This window comes from Pangasianodon hypophthalmus, chromosome 7 (genome assembly GCF_027358585.1).
Source record: "Pangasianodon hypophthalmus isolate fPanHyp1 chromosome 7, fPanHyp1.pri, whole genome shotgun sequence".
Lineage (NCBI taxonomy): Eukaryota > Metazoa > Chordata > Actinopteri > Siluriformes > Pangasiidae > Pangasianodon > Pangasianodon hypophthalmus.
In genome coordinates this window covers 8045640-8067999 of record NC_069716.1, presented here as the reverse complement: position 1 = coordinate 8067999, position 22360 = coordinate 8045640, and the positions used below count along the sequence as shown (strand labels likewise).

Here is a 22360-nt window from a genome sequence, read left to right as displayed (position 1 = left end):
GGTCGCAAGCTGTGTGTCTCTCTCCATGACCTCACTCTCAGCCTCCTTTTAAATGTTTGAGTAACCAGAATACAAACCCACCTTCAGCCAGTCCCTAACCAAATCGTCTCCAGGAGATGGGGCTCCAGGGACACGCCTCCTCATAGAGCCAACCAATGACCAAACTTTATTGGGGCCCCTCCTCTGCCTCATTCTTTTTCCCTTTTCTAAGTGAGTGAAAGAGTGAAGGTTTAGATTTTCTCTTATGAGGGTACATGTGTTCCTCAAATCAGAGATGATGAGGGGAAAAAATCCAGAACATTCCCAGCCTTTGTTCATCTGATTTATCTTTAATGGCAATCACATTGATGGGCTGTCACAGTCTCTCTCTCTCTCTCTCTCTCTCTCTCTCTCTTTCTCTCTCTCTTTTCAAATGGCAGATTTTCAAATGATAATTGGACAAAATCTTGGAAATTTGGCTGATTTGAAGTAATTTTTTTCTTTTTATTGGCAGCTCAGAGTTTTGAGAGCTTGTGGTTTCTAGAAAGTACTGCCAGCCTCATGGTGTCTTTAGCTATTAGGAGTGTGTTTGTATGCGTGTGTGTTTGGGTTTGTTTACAAAGCAAGCATGTATAAAAATTTTGAAAAGGTATGTGTGTTTGTGTGTGTGTGTGTGTGTGTGTGTGCGTGTGTGTTGGTATGTTTTGTATCTTGGTGGGGACCAGTTTCCCCACAAGGATAGGAATATCTGATAGTTTTTACTATGTGGCATTTTAATTAATTTATTTATTTATTTTTTATTTTTAATTAAAAAAAATAAAGAGTCCAAATTTGTCCCTTTGGTTACTGAGCATTAAGGTTAGCGTTAGACTTAGATTTAGGTGTAGGCATAGTATTAATAGCTGCATTAACAATTATGTCAGTGGAATATCTTCTCAAATGTGTGTGTGCATGCACGTGTGCGCTCGTGTGTGCGCTTGTGTGCTTGTTCATATTTTGCATAGGTTTCCATTAGCTGTTCTAAAGTAAGAATGGAAGTTTGATGGGGGAAATAACAAAGCAGACAGAGGGATAAGCAGGGCAATCTTAATGGCTATGTTAGAAATATTTTGGTTTAGAAAGGGCATTCAAAGTATTCCATTTTCATAGGCAATAAATTCATTTAGTCCTCCTTCTGGCAGGAGGTTACTGAGCTTTGAGCAAATATATCCAGATTTTTAAAATACTCAGTCTCACAACTCCAGACATCCAAGTGGTGCATGTTCAAATACTCATGCTCATGCCCCAAGCATGACTTCTCATAAATTCCCCCCTCAGCGTGTGGTGTGGTTCTGAACATGGCCAGTATTGCTTTCATGTTGTTTTGTTCTGAGTCATATGCTTTTGTTTACTTTGCCATATGCTTTTGTTTCTGTTCTAGGCCTGTCTCCTGTCCGTTATTGATTGATTACCCTAATGTGTTCACCTGTTCCGTGTAAAGCCCTTAATTAGTTTGTCTGTGTATAGTTTATTCATGCGTTTATCTGGTGTATTAGTTTGTTTGAGCATTTATCTTGTTAAGTCCAAGCCTTAGTTCCCTGTCCTTGGTTTCTTGTAGAACGTCCTTGTTTTGACCTTCAGTTGTGTTCGTGTTTTTACAATTATGGATTACTCTAGATTAATATTGTCTGTCTGTGTTTTGTCCCCTGCCATGAACATGTACTATGATTCTTGGATTCTCCCAGATAAAACACACATTGAGTTCTCTCACTTGGGTCGTGCCTCATCTAACCACTTGTTATAGTAATGGTACATGTCAGAGGAAATGCTGTTATGCTGCTATGGGACAGTTTTTACTATGGATTTTTCTCCATCCAGATGCTGCTGGGACAGTTTTCCAAGAGAATCACTGCTTCTGGAACAGCTTTTCTACTCAAATTGAAGTCTAATGTGCACTGTCTTGTATATTTATTGCCTTTGAATTTATTGTATATTTTGCACTCATTTCACATTGTTGCGTATTTGCACTTCAGGTAGTTCAGTGTGCCATGTATCTACTGTATTGTGTGTTGCACCATGGTCCTGAAGAAATGACATTTCAATCCAAAGTTATATGAAGGAATTTGCACCCGACTTTACTGGGCATATCATCCTCACATACTAGTGTCTTTTCAGTAATGAAACCCCACAGTTGGGAAACAAAAAAATCCATCCAATATGTTTCTGAAAGAGAAAGCTAGAAGCCAGTAGCTGTGTGCTGATATGTATCAGCAATTTAGTATCAAAATGGTCTCCTACACTATACATCTCAGCAGTGATGAGCAACTGAGTAATGGCTTCAGGTGCCTTTAAAATAAATACAACAATTAATGCTAATGAAGTGTATTTGTTTTATCAGTTTGTTGCTTAAGGCCTGGTGTTTTTTTGGTGAGTTTTTGTCTATGTTTTGTGTGTGTGTGTGTGTGTGAGAGAGAGAGCGAGAGAGAGAGAGAGAGAGAGAGCGAGAGAGAGTTTGAGTCTCTGTACATGGGGACTGATCATAATATAAAATAATTTTGACATTATATGGAAAGCACAAGAAATCAGCTTTCCTTTTAAAAGCTAAACTAACCTGGAAAAGGCTGACATGCTTTGGGTCCACAGAAAAATCAATACAAACTTTTCCCACACACTCTTTCTTCCTGCTTAATCAGTTATTTTTTTTCCTGATACTGATCAGCTTGTGTTCAGTGAGGGTGTGGTAGACTCCATTTCCCCCAATCATCATTAGAGTAGGAGTGAGCTGTAATTAGATTTGCAGTGATTTACACATTCTAGCTACTGTAACTCAATCCAGGACAACCCGCTCAATCTAGGTCCATTTCCTCAATCAGAAATGCTGCGTTATCACAAAGTCACATGACACCTGAATTAGGAATTGAATTAGGGGAGTGATAATGATACCATAGTGTTGATATATCATGATCAGGATATCTGAAATAGTTTGTCAATAATGTTATGCTTTTCTGGTTTAAATTACATCACATAAAACACAATATCAAATAACACCATTATGCAATATACATTTGAGTCGATTCGTCACCTAATAATTTCTGCTGTGAGAAAACCTTTAAAGATTCTCTAATAGCTTCACTGAACATTGCTTAGATCCTGGTTTAATAAAAATTTCATTTTTTGTAAACTATTTATTGCTAGATAAATAGTAAATTAGTGGTAAAAACACAGGGGAAATGCAACTTTTTGCACTTAGCCCTACCAAAATTGTTGATCTTGTGTGGTGAATATATCATACTATGATTTTTTTTTATACTTCCATCCCTAATGTGAAAAAAGATGGGAGTCCAGCCTCCCTTTTTTTTTTTTTTTTTCCAATTTAACTGAGTTGAAATGCCTTGCTAAATATAACAGCCCACCCATTCTAAATATAAGCCAATTGAACATATGCTCTTTCAGGAACTTTAAAATGATTTTGATTGATAGCAGCATGTTCCATTTCTCATTCGGCTGTAGCGTTTATCTCTCAGGGGCTACGACACCAGATTAATGACTAGTTCAGCTCTCAGATGGTCCCAGTGAAATGTCTTCAAGCTCACAATTTTGGACCAAGGCAATAAGATTTAAACTGTACACTTTAAACAAATATATTTGCCACAAATTTGAACACATTTACAAAAATGTGCCAAAATATATATTTTTTTAAAATTTATATGCAACAGGTAAGCCCCACTGTTGAAATGAACCGAGGTTTGAAGTTACAGTCTACATTAGGGATATAAACCTTCTACACGACATGATACAATTTCACATTTTATTGCAACGATTCAAAGTTTGACAGTACCACTGGATCTGCTATGATACTGTACAATATGATTCAAATTAATAGGCTCCAATCAATATGTGATCAACTTTGATGAGAATCTGGGAATTGTTCATTGTGAATTATGACATAGACTATGACTCTTTTAGGTATCAGAGTTATGGGCAAATCATCTACCCTGCTAGTCTATCTACATCAGTTTACAAATATCAGTGATGTTTTTCACACTGGTTTTTTGTCCTTTTTCTATAATAACAGATTAATAATCATTTATAATCAGTAATAATCGATTTATGTTTGTTGCCTTGATTAATTTCAATCATTGGCTTTTAAACTACTGCATGAGCCGAATCATCCGATTGTCACACCTCTAGTCTATAATGCCGCTGAAATGTAGGAACGGTTTTAGAGCTGTGTGTGTATCAGACCTAAAAAGGAGGAGGCTGCTCTCATGTCTGTTTCTTTCATCTTCCAAAATGACAGCGAGAGATATTCACAAAGTATGCTGTACCCAAACCTGTTCTCTCCCACACTTTCATCTTTTTACCATCTCGCTCACTCAGTTATTTACAAACTCTCACAAACGCTTTCCTCTTCCTTCCTCATAATCTTTTCCTTTTGATTATGAAACTGAGCCAAGCTTGGTCATCACAATGTCTTCTTTTGCATATTTCTGGACTGTGCTCCAGTAGCTTTCTGTTTCTCTCACATTCTCTCTGACTCACTTACACACACACAATTCCCTGAATCAGCTGCTGACTCAGCTACGATTCTCTTTGCACAAACACTTTTCCCCAGGCTGTCAACAACCTGGCATCCGAGGTGAATAAGGAGGACACTGACCCTACCCATTAGTTAGTGAATGGGGAATATAGTGGATATACTCTATGTATATATTTATACAATGTGTATGTGATTGTATGTTCCTGCATGTTCCATCAGTGTAATGTAATTTCTCCCCAGAGGAAAAAGTGGATCCATCAGACACTAAATGCCTTGGTTCAGATTTGATAAGTAGCAAACAAGCATTACAATGTGGGCTTCTTGGTCCTCTGAACCCCCCAACCCCCCATGCTTTGCTAAAGATGATGCAGGTCTAGGGAAATGAAGATCATGCTGCTGTAATGATGACTCTATCAGCTCTGGCTGTAATTGCAGGTCCAGGTCAGTCTAAAGCTACGATGATCATGTTGTAGATTGGATTTGTCTGTAATTACAGGTTTAATGGTGCTGCTGTAATTATACACATTAGATTTGGCAGTATATAAAGGTGTAGCATGATTAGATTTCTCGGGAAATAAAGATGTAGCGTGATATATCAAAAGATTAATGCTTCTTTGGTACTACATTGTGGAAGACAATTCAGTAGTGTTCTTTTTTTTTCTTTTTTTACCTTTTCTTTATTTGAATGAGCTATGCTGGTGTACTCTGTGTGTAGGCAAGTCATGATATGCACGCTAATTTGATTTGAATGAACAGAAATGCACAGTGAATTCATAGAGGCCACACGGAATACTGGTGTATTCTGCCAGGTTTGGGGCCGGTCTGATGCTGCTCTATTGATTATGTAGATTAGATTTAGCTGAAAGTTCAAGTCTGAGCTCAGTCTTATGCTGGAGTGGTTATTGTGTAAATTAGATTGGCTGAAAGTTCAGTTCTGGACTCACTCTGATTACTCACTCTGATAGTGATTATGTAGATCAGATTTAGCTGAAAGCTCACGTCTGGGGTCAGTCTGGTGCTGTTGTGGTGATTATGTAGATTAGATTTAGAAGAAAGTTCAGATTTGGGGTCAGTCTGATGCTGCTCTAGTGATTATGTAGATTAGATTTAGCTGAAAGTTCAGATTTGGGGTCAGTCTGATGCTGTTGTAGTGATCATGTAGATTAGATTTAGAAGAAAGTTCAGATTTGGGGTCAGTCTGATGCTGTTGTAGTGATTATGTAGATTAGATTTAGCTGAAAGTTCAGATCTGGGATCAGTGTGATGGTGTTGTAGTGATCATGTAGATTAGATTTAGCTGAAAGTTTAGATCTGGGGTCAGTCTGATGCTGTTGTAGTGATCATGTAGATTAGATTTAGCTAAAAGTTCAGATCTGGGGTCAGTCTGATGGTGTTGTAGTGATCATGTAGATTAGATTTAGCTGAAAGTTCAGATCTGGGGTCAGTCTGATGGTGTTGTAGTGATCATGTAGATTAGATTTAGCTGAAAGTTCAGATCTGGGGTCAGTCTGATGCTGTTGTAGTGATCATGTAGATTAGATTTAGCTGAAAGTTCAGATCTGGGGTCAGTCTGATGCTGTTGTAGTGATCATGTAGATTAGATTTAGCTGAAAGTTCAGATCTGGGCTCAGTCGGATGCTGTTGTAGTGATCATGTAGATTAGATTTAGCTGAAAGTTCAGATCTGGGGTCAGTCTGATGCTGTTGTAGTGATCATGTAGTTTAGATTTAGCTGAAAGTTCAGATCTGGGGTCAGTCTGATGGTGTTGTAGTGATCATGTAGATTAGATTTAGCTGAAAGTTCAGATCCGGGGTCAGTCTGATGGTGTTGTAGTGATCATGTAGATTAGATTTAGCTGAAAGTTCAGATCTGGGGTCAGTCTGATGCTGTTGTGATCATGTAGATTAGATTTAGCTGAAAGTTCAGATCTGGGGTCAGTCTGATGGTGTTGTAGTGATCATGTAGATTAGATTTAGCTGAAAGTTCAGATCTGGGGTCAGTCTGATGCTGTTGTAGTGATCATGTAGATTAGATTTAGCTGAAAGTTCAGATCTGGGGTCAGTCTGATGCTGTTGTAGTGATCATGTAGTTTAGATTTAGCTGAAAGTTCAGATCTGGGGTCAGTCTGATGGTGTTGTAGTGATCATGTAGATTAGATTTAGCTGAAAGTTCAGATCTGGGGTCAGTCTGATGGTGTTGTAGTGATCATGTAGATTAGATTTAGCTGAAAGTTCAGATCTGGGGTCAGTCTGATGCTGTTGTAGTGATCATGTAGATTAGATTTAGCTGAAAGTTCAGATCTGGGGTCAGTCTGATGCTGTTGTAGTGATCATGTAGTTTAGATTTAGCTGAAAGTTCAGATCTGGGGTCAGTCTGATGCTGTTGTAGTGATCATGTAGATTAGATTTAGCTGAAAGTTCAGATCTGGGGTCAGTCTGATGCTATTGTGGTGATTATGAAGATTAGATTTAACTGAAGGTTCAGATCTGGGGCTTAGTCTGATGTCTGATGCTGCTCTAGTGATTATGTAGATTAGATTCAGCTGAAAGTTCAAGTCTGGGCTCAGTCGAATGCTGTTGTTGATCAAATTTAGCTGTATGCACACACACACACACACACACACACACACACACACACACACGATGGTCTGATAGTCCCATCTCTTTTCTGTGGTCAGCGTAGTATTTTGGCTATTAGTAATAAAGCTGTGTGTGTGTGTGTGTGTGTGTGTGTGTGTGTGGCATTTTGGAATCATTTTCAGGTATTAAGGAGTATTACTGCTTTATTGCTGTTTTTATTGCATTCCCATGGCAACCATTTTAAAGCTATTCTCCATGGCAACTTGTGGATGAAAAGACTTCAGGGACAGTTTCTCTCTCTTACACACACATAGTCTCACACACACACACACACACACACATACAGTGCTTGTCTGGTACCAGGGATTCTCTAAATTAGATGTGTTATACTAAGTAGTTATTGATTCTGCAATGATGTTAATGGTATCCTAATGACATTTTATTATTCTATAAAAGCTCATGGTACATTCAGTCTATGCCAAACACTACAACAACGCTCTGATGGACTGTGTGTGTTTAGGTGACAGAGAGAGTGTGTGTTGAGCAGTTCAGATTTGCGAGTATGTTTTGATTGCAGCTCTTTAACTGTTTACTAAGCAAGGATTAATGCTGATGGCTTTTATGCCTTCTTACTTGTGTGTGTGTGTGTGTGTGTGTGTGTGTGTGTGTGCATATGCCTGTGTTAGTCAGCTGAATTAGTGAGTGTAGTGCATTAGGCCGCTGTGTGCTCCATCTGCATTGCTTTTTTTCTTGAGATTAAACTCAGCAGAGGGAGATGGTGGTGTGCTGCATTTGCTAATTGAGTTAATAGGAATTTAGGATTATTAGTCCAGTGGTTTTAGTGCTGAGTGCTACCGTAATGCTGTTGATGACAACGATGATGATAATCTTGATAATGATGATGGTAATGCTGAGTGGACTGGGTGTACATCCACACACATCCATGTTTAATACTGTTCGTGTACCCATCTGTCATGTTTTCTAATTAACAATCTTGGTTCTAGTATTGAAAATATCAATAAATAAGGAATTTAGGTTGATTTACCCAACTTGCTATAATATCCTGAACAGTGCTGGTTTTTATCACATCCAGTAGAATCTTAGGACATGTTGCTGTTCTTGGGAAATCTGGTGCAACAGAAGAGCGTTCACCCTACTGTCCAGGGATTGCAAGTTTGAATTGATGTACGATGTAACAGCCATCCATGGCAGTGAGCCAGCGGAGCAAAATTACCTGTTTTTCTCTCTCTCACCTATCAGTCACAGCGGCACTAGCCAATTGCAGCCGTTTGTCAGCGCATGTATATGGAAGAGGGTAGATAGGGCTTTCCCTCGAGTGTGTTACACTGCCCTGTGATGCAGCATGAGCAGCAGTTGGAAAAAAGATCACAAAGAGAAAAGATAGGGGAGGGCTGAATAGTGGGTGGAAATTGGCAGCTGACCAAATTAGGGAGAAAGTGGAGGAAAAAACAAACGAACAAAAAAAACCCCAGTATTTCTGACCACCTCCCTTCCTCTTGAATAAAAGAAAAACAGGACACAGCAGTGTACATGCAAGTGTTCTGGCTGACTTCTTCCAAAATCAGAGAATACAGACCTAGGTAAAGCTGCAAAATGATCATAAACTGAAATACAGCAAGATTTCAAAAACTCTACAAATAAGCAACATTGAATAAAGTAAAATTAAATTCTATTGGGAATTAAATTAATAAAACAATAGAAATAAACAATAAAACTCAGTATAAAAATCAGTAAAACTCATTATAACGAAACTGAATTCAAAATAAAAGCTAAGAAAAATGACCAAAACTACAAAAGCAGAGACTTCTTGTTGTCAATGATGATGAGTGTGTGTCACCCAGGTGTCAATTTCATGATGAGTCTATTGTTTTGCTGCTAATGCTTCATACTGCGGCGTCACTGATGCTGATCATAGCGATTGTAATATTTATTATAATGATAATTATGCTGCCGGTGATAATAATTGGGACGGTTGTAATAATAACAGTAATATGAATGTGCTTTCAGGCATGGACTAAACAATGAGGTGTGTGTGAGTGTGTGTGTGTGTGTGTGTGTGTGTGTGTGTGTGTGGTACGTTTGTAACTCATTCTCTCTGCTGGGATTTATGATGCAGATCCTCTTACCTCTATTGTCCTGAATCCTGACATCTGAGAACACACACACACGTACACATGCACACAGAGTAAACTCTCTGTTCCTCGCTAACCTATTGACATTGTCTCAGTTCATCTCTTGTCTCTTCTTCGCTCACACACACACACACACACACATACACACACACACACTGCTGGCCTGTCTGCTCCCTCCAATGGAGACAAGAGACATCAATAAGGTTTCATGTTTTATTCATCCAAACACGCACATCTGCTTCTGACTAATCTCAGGTCAAAGCTCAGTAATCTCTCTCTCTCTCTCTCTCTCTCTCTCTCCCTCTCTCACGGTTACAGTTTATACTTGACCTGCCAGTCAGCTTGATAAATTCATCAAATGAAACATTAAGAGGAAATGCTCAGTGTATTTTGACAGCCTTGCTTGATCTTGTCAGCTTTACAGCAACTGCAGACAAGGATGTCTAAGCACCAGAACATACTGTACAACAAACAAGATAGTGTTAAAGAGGAGCGAAAAAAAAAAAAAAGCTGAGTTTATTACAGATTAAAGCAGTGATCTTATCCAAGGCAGAATGAAAACTGTGCTATGTAAAGCTTTTATAAGATTTGATGGAATGAATGTGTTTGTTTTTGTGAAATTACAAGACCAAAAATGATAGTGTGGACAATGTAAAGTGTATTTTTTTGTAGAAGATATTTCTGGTGAAACCATTTCTTTGTGGTTGCTCGGGTAAAGGTTAGGGTTAGATTTGGGATTTAGCATAAGACTGCTAGTTACATACATACATTATGTAAGTTTGTGTGTTTAATGATGTGGTTACAGGTGCAGACTGTAATGACTGTAGCCTTTTTTTTTTTTTTTTTTTTTTTTACATTTACATCTACATTTATTCATTTGAAAGCCACTTTTTTAAAAAAAATCTTTTTATGTCACTTTTTTTCATCCTGGGATTTGAACTCATTGCAGAAGTGACCTGAGAAATTCCAGCAACTGGAATTTCTTTAGGCTGAAAAGCCCCTGAGGCCAAAAACTAAATGAGCCAAGAGATCATTTTGGTTTGTGATTACAAAATATTCTCGGTTTCATCTAATGAATGAATAAATATGTGACTTGGCAGTAGGGCTCAGCTATATGATGGTATATTATCAATGTGATGACTTGCAAGCAGAATATGTGCTTTTCTAAAGCTGACTGACTGGCTTTTTTTTTTGTTTTTTTGTTTTGTTACTAATAGTAAGTAGCAGCTTTAAACCTATACTGTATCATTACCCCTAATTTTCCATGTAATTTTTTTTCCATATACATTATATGAGTATTTCATTGTCTATAGTATAGTTAAAATTTAGCGTTACTGTTTTAGCCATTTTATTAGCAAAACTAAATTTGTCAATATCTGCTGTATATCACAAAAAGCTTTCAAATATTATATTTGTGCAATATCACAATCTGATCTCATTGGTCTTTGAGCATAAATTAATATCTATATTTTTAAACATCTCCCTTTTTGAACAATCTGCCTCTGTAGCCATCAATGCTTTATCCACATTTGCAGCCAAAATAACAGCAGCCTTTAATGGATGTTAAATGATATGTTTAGTGTCAAATCAGCAATTGCTCTCAGGCTGGATAAATCTGAAAAGGCGGTTCATTATAATCTCTATCTAGCATTTGTGCCTTTGAAGAAAATTCCTCGAATTTAACATGCAACAAGGCAAAGTATAAAACAGTGTTTACAATGTTTAGAAAATTGTGACAAAACAGTGTTTAGAAAATTGTGACAGTCAGTGTTTAATGCCAGAATACAATCTGTGACAGTGTGAATAGTAAATAATGTCCCACAGACACTGCATATATACGAGCATCTATATTATGTAACTGAATATGAATTATTTGGATTGAACAGTGTTCTGAATGAATACATATACAGATATGAATTTATCAGAAAGGTTCACAGGGTGTCTTCTCGAGACTAGAGCTGTGCATCAGGACTGAGATTCCACAGAATGCAACAAAAAAAAGTTTGAGTTTGAGGTTGTTACTTTCATTTGTTCGCAAGCGAGCAGTCAATACCTGGTCAGTAACCTTAGTATTTTAGGAACTACCTGGTCAGTGTAGCTCTGGTTTAAATTAGGCTACTTGATAGGCTAGTTTGATTCTATTTCTCAAAATCTAAACAAATAAGTTTGTTAGACAATATTGTAGGCAGGTGGAAATGAAAATAATAACTGCGACACCGTGATTAATCGATACAGTCCCGCACACATCTCTAGTTAAAACCAATTATGGACTCGAGTGATGTAGCTGAGGTTGAGGAACTGTCAGTTTATTGTGGTCATAGTAGTAGGGTGCATATGTAATTAAAAAAAAATCACCCTTATGATTTTAAACATACTAATTTCAGGTTTAAATCAAAATACAGATACAGATTCAGATATTTGGGGCACTAAACAGATACTGATACAGATAGTAGTATTGCGTTACACCACTAATCTATAGATTTATAGACGTTTCATATGGTCAGCACTCACTATATTTGGCAAACTGTCACTCCTTTTGATGTGGTTTCCTGAAGCCGTACCTTATTTTCAGTACAAGATTTATCCTAAAGGATTATGGAAATATTTTGGCCATTATGCAAATGAAAGTTTTTTGTAAGAACATTCAATGTCCTGAAGTTAATTAACCAGTGACGTCACTGGACTGGATAATTAGATCCTTTGAATTAGAGGCCAGTTTAATGAACGAGACTTGCACTTCCCATCATACAGTTTTTACTGTTATGCTCTTGTGGGAGTAATGAGAGCAAGAAAGAATTTATGTTAGGGATTAATATGCATCTCTTCAGGGTGATACAACTGAAAAACACTTCTGATGGTAAATAAGTGACTTGGCCACACACTAGCTAACCAAAGTCACCCTCTTTTCACAGGACATGCACTGAAAAAAATTATTCATTGATCAACTTATTTTTAATTATCTTTGATCAACTTAATTTTAATTTTCACTTAAGATGGCAGGTTTATGTTAATCCATTAAATAGAAATATTTACATGTATTATTTTTCTTTTATTGTGGACATTATATCAAAATGTAAAAGCTACATATTCTACTTAAGTGGAAATTCTTCACTTCGTTCAAATATATTAATCAATGAATTATTTTTTGGTGCTGGAAGACATGGGATATTTACATTTACATTTATACACAGGGTCAAAGGTCAGCCTATTCAAGCATTAGACTGGAAATCCTTTCAGATTTGACCTGAATTTGTTTCAGCTTTTTCTTTCTAACTGCACAGTATCTGATATTTCAATATGATTTCTGGCAAGTTCTGTGGAAGCATGACGTGACGAGCAAGGTGAGTCATCACGAGGCGTTTGAAAGTGAAGTGAGATTAACGTGCAAAGTCAGGCCTATGAGAATCCTCCTACTAATTCCTTATTTTCTCTCTCACTTGCTCTCTTTCTCCATTGTTAGCTCCTCTGTGTGTGTGTGTGTGTGTGTGTGTGTGTGGTTTCAGAGATGGCAGAGCTAGGCAAGATGTCATGCCTGTCTTAACTCTTCACTTTTAATAAGCCCCTAACCTAGTACAGCCTCTCTGACAAGCAGAAGAGGGTCTGTGTAACACACACACACACACACACACACACACACACAAATTCCCTTTTATACTCTTACCTGCTTGTATAGTATAGTATGTTTACACCCTGATTGAAAGCTCAATGGTGCTGTTCTGCCTTAAGCATTTATTTATGCCTTTGAATTTTAATTACTTAAAATATGAATTTTTTTAAATAAATTTGCATATTAACGAGGCTGTAATTTTATACTGCCACAGTCAGTGATGGCCCTGATTTACTAAGAACCCAAATAATGAGCACTAATTAGTATGTGCAATGGGATAAATTGTGTGCTCAGTTAGTAGGCATGTGTTGTGGGTGAATTAAAAAGATTTAAATGAGGTTTATGTGTGCTAAATGTTCTCAATAGCCACAGCAAGCTCGGATCTCAAAACTGAAACTGAAATATGATAAGCAATGAGACGTCACTCACTGCCCATAATACACTATAAACATACAATAAAAAGATGTATACATGAATATACATTATATTAATTTGTACCACAGCAGTTTTGAGTTCTCAGTTCTGATTGGTTAGAAAGTGTTTGTTGATCTTCTATAACAGCAGGTCTTTATTGTAGTGTGCTCATTTGAATACGTTTTCTTTTCTATAGTAACAATAGGAATAATCTAAGGCTAATAATGAGTTGTGATATTTAACAAAGAAAAATGTTTTGATGATATAGTGAAGCTTTCTGTAAGGGGATGTTTATTTAAAGTTTATGGAAGGAGTCTCCAGTGTCAGCACTTGTAATGGTCAGTGAGTTTTCAGCAACAGGAAAATCTTCAGGACTTAGTGCTTTGTTGTTTCTAGGTAACATGACAAGCATTTTTTTGTTTTATTAACTTTGAGAGGAAAAAAAGAGAGGCTGGGGAGGGAACGACTGTTTATAGCTGTTTATAACATATGTGATAACAGGAACTTGTTAAAAATTAAAATTGTTGGCAGATTGCTGTGGAATAAAACCCTTTGGTGCGTGATATTATTGGAAACTAATCAACTTTTGGGGAGGTAATGGATCACACCACCCTATCATTGATAATTATCCTACAACAGCATGCCCTGAAGTGTTTTATTCCTTACAAAGTATATGATATAAATGAAAATATGAATGAAAACCTTTTCAAAGGTTCTCTTTAAATGCAGTGCAATGAATAGCTAATATTAAACCAACTTTAACATATAATCATTTTAAGAAAGTTTTGGATTATTTTAAGACACTAGCATATAAAAAAAACTTTCTTATTACTAAGACTTAGTAAATGGTATAATTTTGTATTCAGCAAGCAGAAACAGGCTTAACCAAGTTTAATACCTGTCCTTCAGCTGTAGTAATGTGCGCATGCAGTCTCTGTTCCTGAAGCGACTTTCAGGTTTACTGAATCGTGTTTTGGGGTAAAATTGATCTAACTGCCTTGAAACCCTGTATTTTACACCTTTAGTAAATCAGGGCCTATTTCATAATACTAAATAAGCCAATGAAGGTGAAAATTGTTAAATCTATTGTTTTTATTTATCTGCCCACAGATATGATTTCTTGATGCAGGTTATTGGAAAAATGTTACATTGTATATTATATATTATATAATAATATAACATTATATATATATATATATATATATATATATATATATATATATATATATATATATATATATATATATATTACTCCAAACCCTGACTAAAAGCAGAATATCTTAAATGCTTTATACATGCTTGAAGGTGGATTTTTTTTTGCCTATGAATATTATGAAAATTTGAATAGCAATCGAAAAACACAACTTGTACAATGTCAATGTGTCACAGATTCAATTCGCATACAACACGCACACAGACACAAATAATATGTGACCAGTTACTTTGGGGTGTGTGGAATTCTAGCTGACACCACACACGCACACACACACACACACACACACACACACACACACACACACACTGGGCAGTACAGATTGCGGATACGTCATTGTTGGATTATTGAGCTGTACACAGTATTATGTGTCTCTCTGACCCTGAGGCTGATACACAGCTTGGATTGCATCGGTGTAAAGCAGTGTAATTAGAGATTACATTCGGGATTTCACCCTGAATGAGAGCGAAAAGGAGAGTGTCTGTCTGTATCGCTGGGTTCTTATTATCAGTCTCACAGCAACAGTACTATGTGCTGGGTCCCAGAAAAAAAAAAAGGGACTACTCAGGATTACCCTTTAAAGCGCAAATCCCTCCTATTTGCTCTGTCTTTTACTATAGAGCTGGGAGACATGTGTGCATGGAATAGAAACTAGAGAAGGGAGGCTAAGAGCATGATAAAGACTAAAAGAAAAGGCAAATGAGACCAGAGAGCTCTTGGCAAGCTTTTAGGGGAGATTGATTTTTCCTTCCATGTTTCATTTGCTTACACACAGGTGGAGGTTATGGAGCTGGGATTCACAATCTAGCAGATGTGCCTTTTAGTTTTAGTCCAATATTTTATTGCCAAATCAGTAAAAACTGAGAGGACTTTGTTGCCATAGGGTCTGCCATATTGTGTAGTTTCAGTTCAGTGCTCCAAAAATACTGTATAACCCACATGAGAGCTGCACTCTACATACCATTACATATCTGTAGCTTGCCTACAACACTGAGTGAGTAGAAATCATAATACATTTTATACCACAGTGATGTTGACTGCTCAAAGCTGACTCCTGAGAAGGTGTTGATCAAAGTTGTTGAGGCAAATCACAGGTTTATATGAATGTGATTATTCTAATACATTATTGTTTCTATAGTAACAGCTAATTCACAGGGACTTGAACGATGGACACACCATTTAATCTAAGACATAATAGGCTGATTTAAAAATGTGCTGTTGTTTATCAGAGAAAAACGCCTAACTGTCGATATGAAGAACATTTCTGTAAGAAGGCTTTTTATGGTTGAAGTTTCTGGTGTGAGCGCTTTATAACAGTCAGTAATTTTACCTCCATGCGAAGGTGTTCAGGACAGAGGAGTTTGCGTTTTCTGCTTTATTGGTACATGACAAGCGACTGTGGATGTTGTTTATGTGTCATGTCATTTTAGAATTTAATATAAAAATGTATCAAAATATTAAATGTATTAAATGCATTTGTATAAAAGTATTAAATGTAATTATTGACAAATTGCTCTGGTATATGAGGAATAAAACACTTCTGGTTGTGCTGTTATATAACACCACTCTGATGTTAATTCTTTTCCTATTACAACTGCTACCCAGAATCCTTGGCATAATGAGGGATGATTATCTAAGAATAATAAGGTCAAGAAAAGTCCAAAAGCAACCCACCCTGTTGTACTGTATACTTTATACTAGTAGTACTATATACAGTCAGGTCCATAAATATTGGGACAGTGACACAGTTTTGGTAATTTTGCCTCTGTACACCACCACAGTGGATTTGAAATGAAGCAGTCAAGATGTGACTGAAGCGTAGACTTTCAGCTTTAATTCAAGGGGTTTAACAAAAATATTGCATTAACAGTTTAGGAATTACAGCCATTTTTTACAGAGTTCCTCCATTTTCACAGGCTCAAAAGTAATGGGACAAATTAATATAATCATAAATATTAGGATTATTTTTATTACTTGGAGGTAAATCCTTTGCAGTCAATGACTACCTGAAGTCTGGAAACCATGGACATCACCAAATGCTGAGTTTCCTCCCTTGAGATGATTTGCCAGGTCTTTACTGCAGCCATCTTCAGTTGCTGCTTGTTTGTGGGTCTTTCTGCCTTCAGATTTGTCTTCAGTAAGTGAAAAGCAGCTCAGTTGGGTTGAGGTCAGGTGACTGACTCGGCCATTTAAGAACATTTAATTTCCAAGCTCTTGGGCTGCTTTCACAGTATGTTTTGGGTTGTTATCCATCTGTACTGTGAAGCGCTGTCCTATCAGTTTTGCAGCATTTGACTGAATGTGAGCAGAAAGTATAGCTCTGTACACTTCAGAATTCATCCTGCTACTTCTGTCAACAGTCACATTATCAATAAACCCCAGTGACCCAGTTCCATTGGCAGCCAAACACGCCCATGCCATAACACTGCCTCCACATGTTTGACAGATGATGTGGTATGCTTTGGATCATGAGCCCTTCCTTTCCTTCTCCATACTTTTCTCTTCCCATCATTCTGGTACAAGTTAATCTTGCATCAGAACTGGTCAGGCTTTTTTTAGAGGTTTTTTAGCAAAGTCTAATCTGGCCTTTGTGTTCTTGAGTGTTACCAGCGGTTTGCATCTTGAGGTAAACCGTCTGTATTTACATTCATGAAGGTGGCTCTTGATTGTAGACTTTGACAATGATAGGCCTACCTCCTCCAGAGTGTTCCTGACTTGGCTAGATGTTGTGAAGGGGTTGTTCTTCAATAAGAAAAGAATTCTGCAATCATCCACTTTAGTTGTTTTCTGCGGTCTTCCAGGCCTTTTGGTGTTGCTGAGCTCTCCAGTGCATTCCTTCTTTTTAAGAATGTACCAAATTGTTGATTTGGCCCTCCTAAAGTTTCTGCTATCTCTCTGATAGGTCTGTTTTGGTTTTTCAGCCTAATGATGGCCTCCTTCACTTGCATCAACACCTCTTTGGACGGCATATTGAGAGTTCCCATGAACAGCTACCAAATGCAAATTCAACACTTGGAATCAGCTCCAGACCTTTTATCTCCTTAATTTATCATGATATAAGGAGGAAACAGGCCACAGCTGGCCATGAAACTGCTTATCAGTCAATTGTCCCATTACTTTTGAGCCTGTGAAAATGGAGGAACTCTGTAAAAAATGGCTGTAATTCCTAAACGGTTAATGCAATATTTTTGTTAAACCCCTTGAATTAAAGCTGAAAGTCTATGCTTCAGTCACATCTTGACTGCTTCATTTCAAATCCACTGTGGTGGTGTACAGAGGCAAAATTACCAAAACTGTGTCACTGTCCCAATATTTATGGACCTGACTGTACTATATGGTAGTGTAGTGGGTAATGTTACAGCCTGACAACTCCTGGGCCCCTGGTTCAATCCTGAGCTCGGGTAACTGTCTGTGTTGAGCTTCACCTGTTCTCCCTGTATTCATTTGGGTTTCTTATGGGTTCTCCGCTTTCCTTCCACCTCCCAAAACCATGCCAGTAGGTGGATTGGTTACAATTCATTGACCTTAGATGTGAATTTGTGTGTCTGGTGTTCTGCGATGCTCTGGCGTGCCATCCAGGGTATATTCCAGGGATCCACCATGACCCAGCCCAGAATAAACAGCTTACTGAAGATGAATGAATGAATAAATGGCCAGTAAACGGCCATTTTAGGTGCACCTGCCTTATCCCTTACACTTACACTCATTGACCATTTTATCAAATAAACCTACCATGTAGTTTCAGGTAGAGGGACTGTGATAGGAGCCACAATAGGACTATCGCTGACTTAATGTTATTTGCATAGTGGTCCATTCTCAGTGCTAGTGGCACTAGTATGAGTGAATCAGTTGCAACAGCAGTGCTGAGATTTTTTAAATCCTTTAATATCACTGTTCAGAAACAGTCTACCAATGAAAAATATTCAGTTAACAGCAGTGCTATGGTCAGAAACTTACACCTGTGAAGGCCTAAATTGTGTTTAACACAAGTAGTCCATGGAAAAACTTAAAATAAGTCTCTAACCGTACAAATAAAGCATGGACTAACAAGAGCAACAATAAGAATATGGTAATTAGGCCAACATTGTTTGAATGTGATCAGGTCAGTTTTTGTTTGTGCTGAACAGCACAGGGACATAATGCTAATCCTATCCTGGGTACAGTGGGCAGTACCTGCTCTTCCTCTCTCATCTCCATCATCTTCTCTCATTCTTTTTCTCTCAGTCTCTTTATCTTGTCCTGTATCCCTTCCCTTCCCTTCCCAAAGCTGAACTTTGATTGATGCAGTCTTTTCATTTTCATCTGTGTCAGTGAAGAAAGTAAACACAGGGTCAATTGACATTTATATGCAAATGTTACCCGCCTCCGCTAGGATAATCTCAATGAAATAAAGGCTCAAATTTTAATAACTTTCGGAATAAAGCCTCTATTTTTAATAACCTTTATCTAAATGTGATAATATTCCTTTATGTAATAGTCGTTGGTCCTAAAGGTAAAATAAAGGCCACATATGTAATAAATTTTGGCTTTTGAAACAATTTGTCAAACATATGTTTTTTTAATTCTCTTAGAACATACAGCTGTAATGGAGTGGAACAGAGTGGAAAAAAATCTTCTATTAGGTTTCACGAAAAAAAAAATAGCATTTGGGTTTGGAATGACATAAGAGTAAATAAATGATAACAAAATTTTCATTTTTAGGTGAACTATCCCTTTAACTTTTTTTAGCACAGACTAGATATGGACATATCAAAATACAATGGTTGCAGACACTTGGTGGTTTCTTGTCAGAAAGAGGAAATTAAAGGACTAAAGAAAGAGAAGAATACAGAAAAATAGTTAAAGAACTAGAATTTATTGTAAAGTAATGCATTTGAACTATTTGTAAATAATATTTTTATTTTAATAGGCTAAATGACTGTCCTAACCTCAACCTAAAAACACACTTGAGTCAAAGCCACAGGTTTTAGCATGTCCTATTGTAGGTCTGAGGATGATAACTCTCCCACTTTGAGTTTTAGGAATCGTTTTCTTAGACAAGTGAATTTTCTGAAAAGCTATCAGGAAAGCCAGGTAACCAAGTTCATTAAATTATACACATTCATTCTTAATCACATGCCCAATATGCTGAAAACGGCTGTTAATGTTTCTTGTCTCGTCACATTGACAATTACGAATTACATTACATGAATCACGTAAATGATATATTTTGATATATATGATATATAATTAAAAACGGCGAAATTTGACAAAAGTTGAGTCGTTTGCATCTCTGGATATTACTGTCAGTTGTTTAACATTTCTATCGTAAAACAGCTGTCAAGTATTAAATGTTTAGCTACTTACACCTTACCTTAATTCTTTGATTATTAAAACTGATGGAGTTCATGCTCTGCCTCTTCTGCTAACAGTAAAGACTATCGGCAGCTCAGATGAGAAAGTCGGCCATCTTGGCATTGTACAATATCTTTGCAGCACCAAAGTAGAGCTATTATTAGGCAATTATTTCATGACATTTATTATATTACACCATTGTGACCTCAGTGGTGGGTACAGTCATGTGCATGATCACCTCATACCAGCGCCCACACACACACACACACACACACACACACACACACAACCACGTCAGTGTTGCTGCTGTGCTGAGAATAGTCCAACACCCCAATCGTATCTGATTAACGCTAGTCCCTTTACACCAATGGACGAGGTAAAATGGAATTGACAACGTGAGTATAGCACAGACAGGTTACTGTCAGCGATTACACACCTACTGTTACAGTCTGCTGCAGAATTTTTGGCACTCTTGTTAAGGATGGGTCAAAAAATTGGTGAAAAATCTGAAAATTAACTCTGTAAATATGAGAAATGGGACCTTTAATTGAAGTACATTTATTCCAAGAGATTTATTGGCACCCCTGCATTTGTCCAACCTTCCTTTGCCAACATGACAGCACTGAATCTGCTCCTATAAAGCTTGATGAGATTGGAGAATACAGAGAAAGCAATCTGAGAGCACTCCTAAATATTGAATCTCTCCAGATCCTCCAGGATTATCTCTTGTAGACTTTTTCTCTTCAGCTCTCCTCACAGACTCTCAGTGTAAAATGTTTGGACACAATACTCTGAATTTATGTTTTCCATTGTCCTAAAGACATTTTCATAAAGGTCCATGTAGGAGTTGTTTCTAAGACTTTTTTTTTCAAAAAAGTGAAGCTAATGCCCATGTAAAAATTTATTTATGAACCACAATGTTTTTTTTAAGTAGTCTTTGCTTAAAATTAAATTAAACAAGGATGTACTGTAGGAGAAGCAGTGCGTGATGCTCCCTATCTACCTATCTATCTATCTATCTATCTATCTATCTATGTACTATCGTACAATAGTAATGGTTCTGTACATCATAGACAGACTGTCTGCACTTACACTTTGCTTTTGATTGTGGAAATGTATTAGATTTTGAATATATGCTCTAATATCTTAGCGGCTATGGAATATTTTTATAGTAGCTCAATCTGTCAACCCCACTAACTGTTCTGTCTGTCTGCTCCTCCTTTGAGCATGGGGAAGAGTGATTCTTGCCCCAATTAACCCCTGTTTGCACTTGTTATATTTCCCATTTTTGACCACTAGGTGCAATAATAAATCTATGGAGCTAAATGGGGTAGTGAATGGGGTAGTGAATGGGGCAGTCCCACAAAAAAGCAGAGCAAATCAACAGAGCATTGGCTTATATCTGTCAAATAGCACCATTAAAAAAATTCCCTGGTTACTCAAAAGAGGTAATTAGTATTTCAGCAGAATTTGTTGAACAGCTAATTTAAATGGTGGGGTTCTGCCAGACCTGCCACTGTGGACGAGCTGCCACTAGTGGGATCCTTGAAATGAACCATGCCTTAAAAATGCTGAGCGCTCTTTGCATTTTTTTGCCAGTTATGTAGTAAAGTATGTTTAATGTTATGCGCGTGCTGTTGACAGAAAGCCATGATGAATAAGTCTTTATTATTAGTATCAGATTTTCAGTTGGAACAAACTTCATGGTCTTTGCAGATCCAAACAGATGCTGATCTTTGACTCTTTTTCGGCGACTCATATTCTCACGACTGTTTAAGTGCATAAGTCACGTCCACTGAGGACTGCAGTTCAAACCCAGCGATTGAAATCGACCAGTGTGTGGGGGAGACGCATCGACTGGCCTGTTAAGAAGGGCACTCTGTGTAGGAGAAGCTGAAATGGGAGGGGCTATAAATCCTTTCACTGAATGGGGGGGGGGGGGGGGCTGCCTCTGTCTCTCCATCTGCCTTTCTGGATGAAAACAGCCTCTCTAAATGTAAACGAGTGCAGCCTTTGTGTTTTAAAGGCCAGACAGAGAGAGAGAGAGGGGCTCAAAATAACCTGTTCTTTCCATTGCTCCTCCAAATAAGCAGACCTCTGTGAGGCCCTGGTCAAAAGCTCACTTAATAATTTAGTTTTATTTATTGGTGCATAACGCTAAGGAGTTTGGCTTGAATTATTGAGCAGTGATACCATGGATTATGAAGTCTAATAAAAACTCTCAAAAGGCTTCAGTGTTTCTTTGTGAGTATCTGATTAAAATTAAATGTTCTCTCTTTGTATTTGTAGGTAATGTGGTTGATATCTACCAGAGGGAGTTCTTGGCTCTGAGAGATCGCCTCCACTCGGCAGAACAGGAGAACCTGAAGCGCTCCAAAGAGCTCAACCTGGTGCTGGACGAGATCAAGCGAGCCATCGCTGAGAAGCAAGCGCTGCGAGACATCAACCGCACATGGAGCAGCCTGTCCGGTGAGAGGGGGACGCTTATAGCGGACGGAATATAGAATATAACTACTAATACATGACGCTTTGTTCACATAGCAGGACAAATCTGGTTTAGTT

General features: G+C 37.6%; 1 protein-coding gene across 1 annotated transcript in view; it reads left to right on the top strand.

Moving 5' to 3' along the window:
- Positions 1-22360, top strand: part of mgat4b (alpha-1,3-mannosyl-glycoprotein 4-beta-N-acetylglucosaminyltransferase B) — a 146805-nt gene that overhangs the window by 60774 nt on the left and 63671 nt on the right. Inside the window, exon 2 of the mRNA XM_026940727.3 lies at positions 22088-22267. Within this exon, the coding sequence (XP_026796528.1) occupies positions 22088-22267 (180 nt within the window). The remainder of the gene's footprint in view (positions 1-22087; positions 22268-22360) is intronic.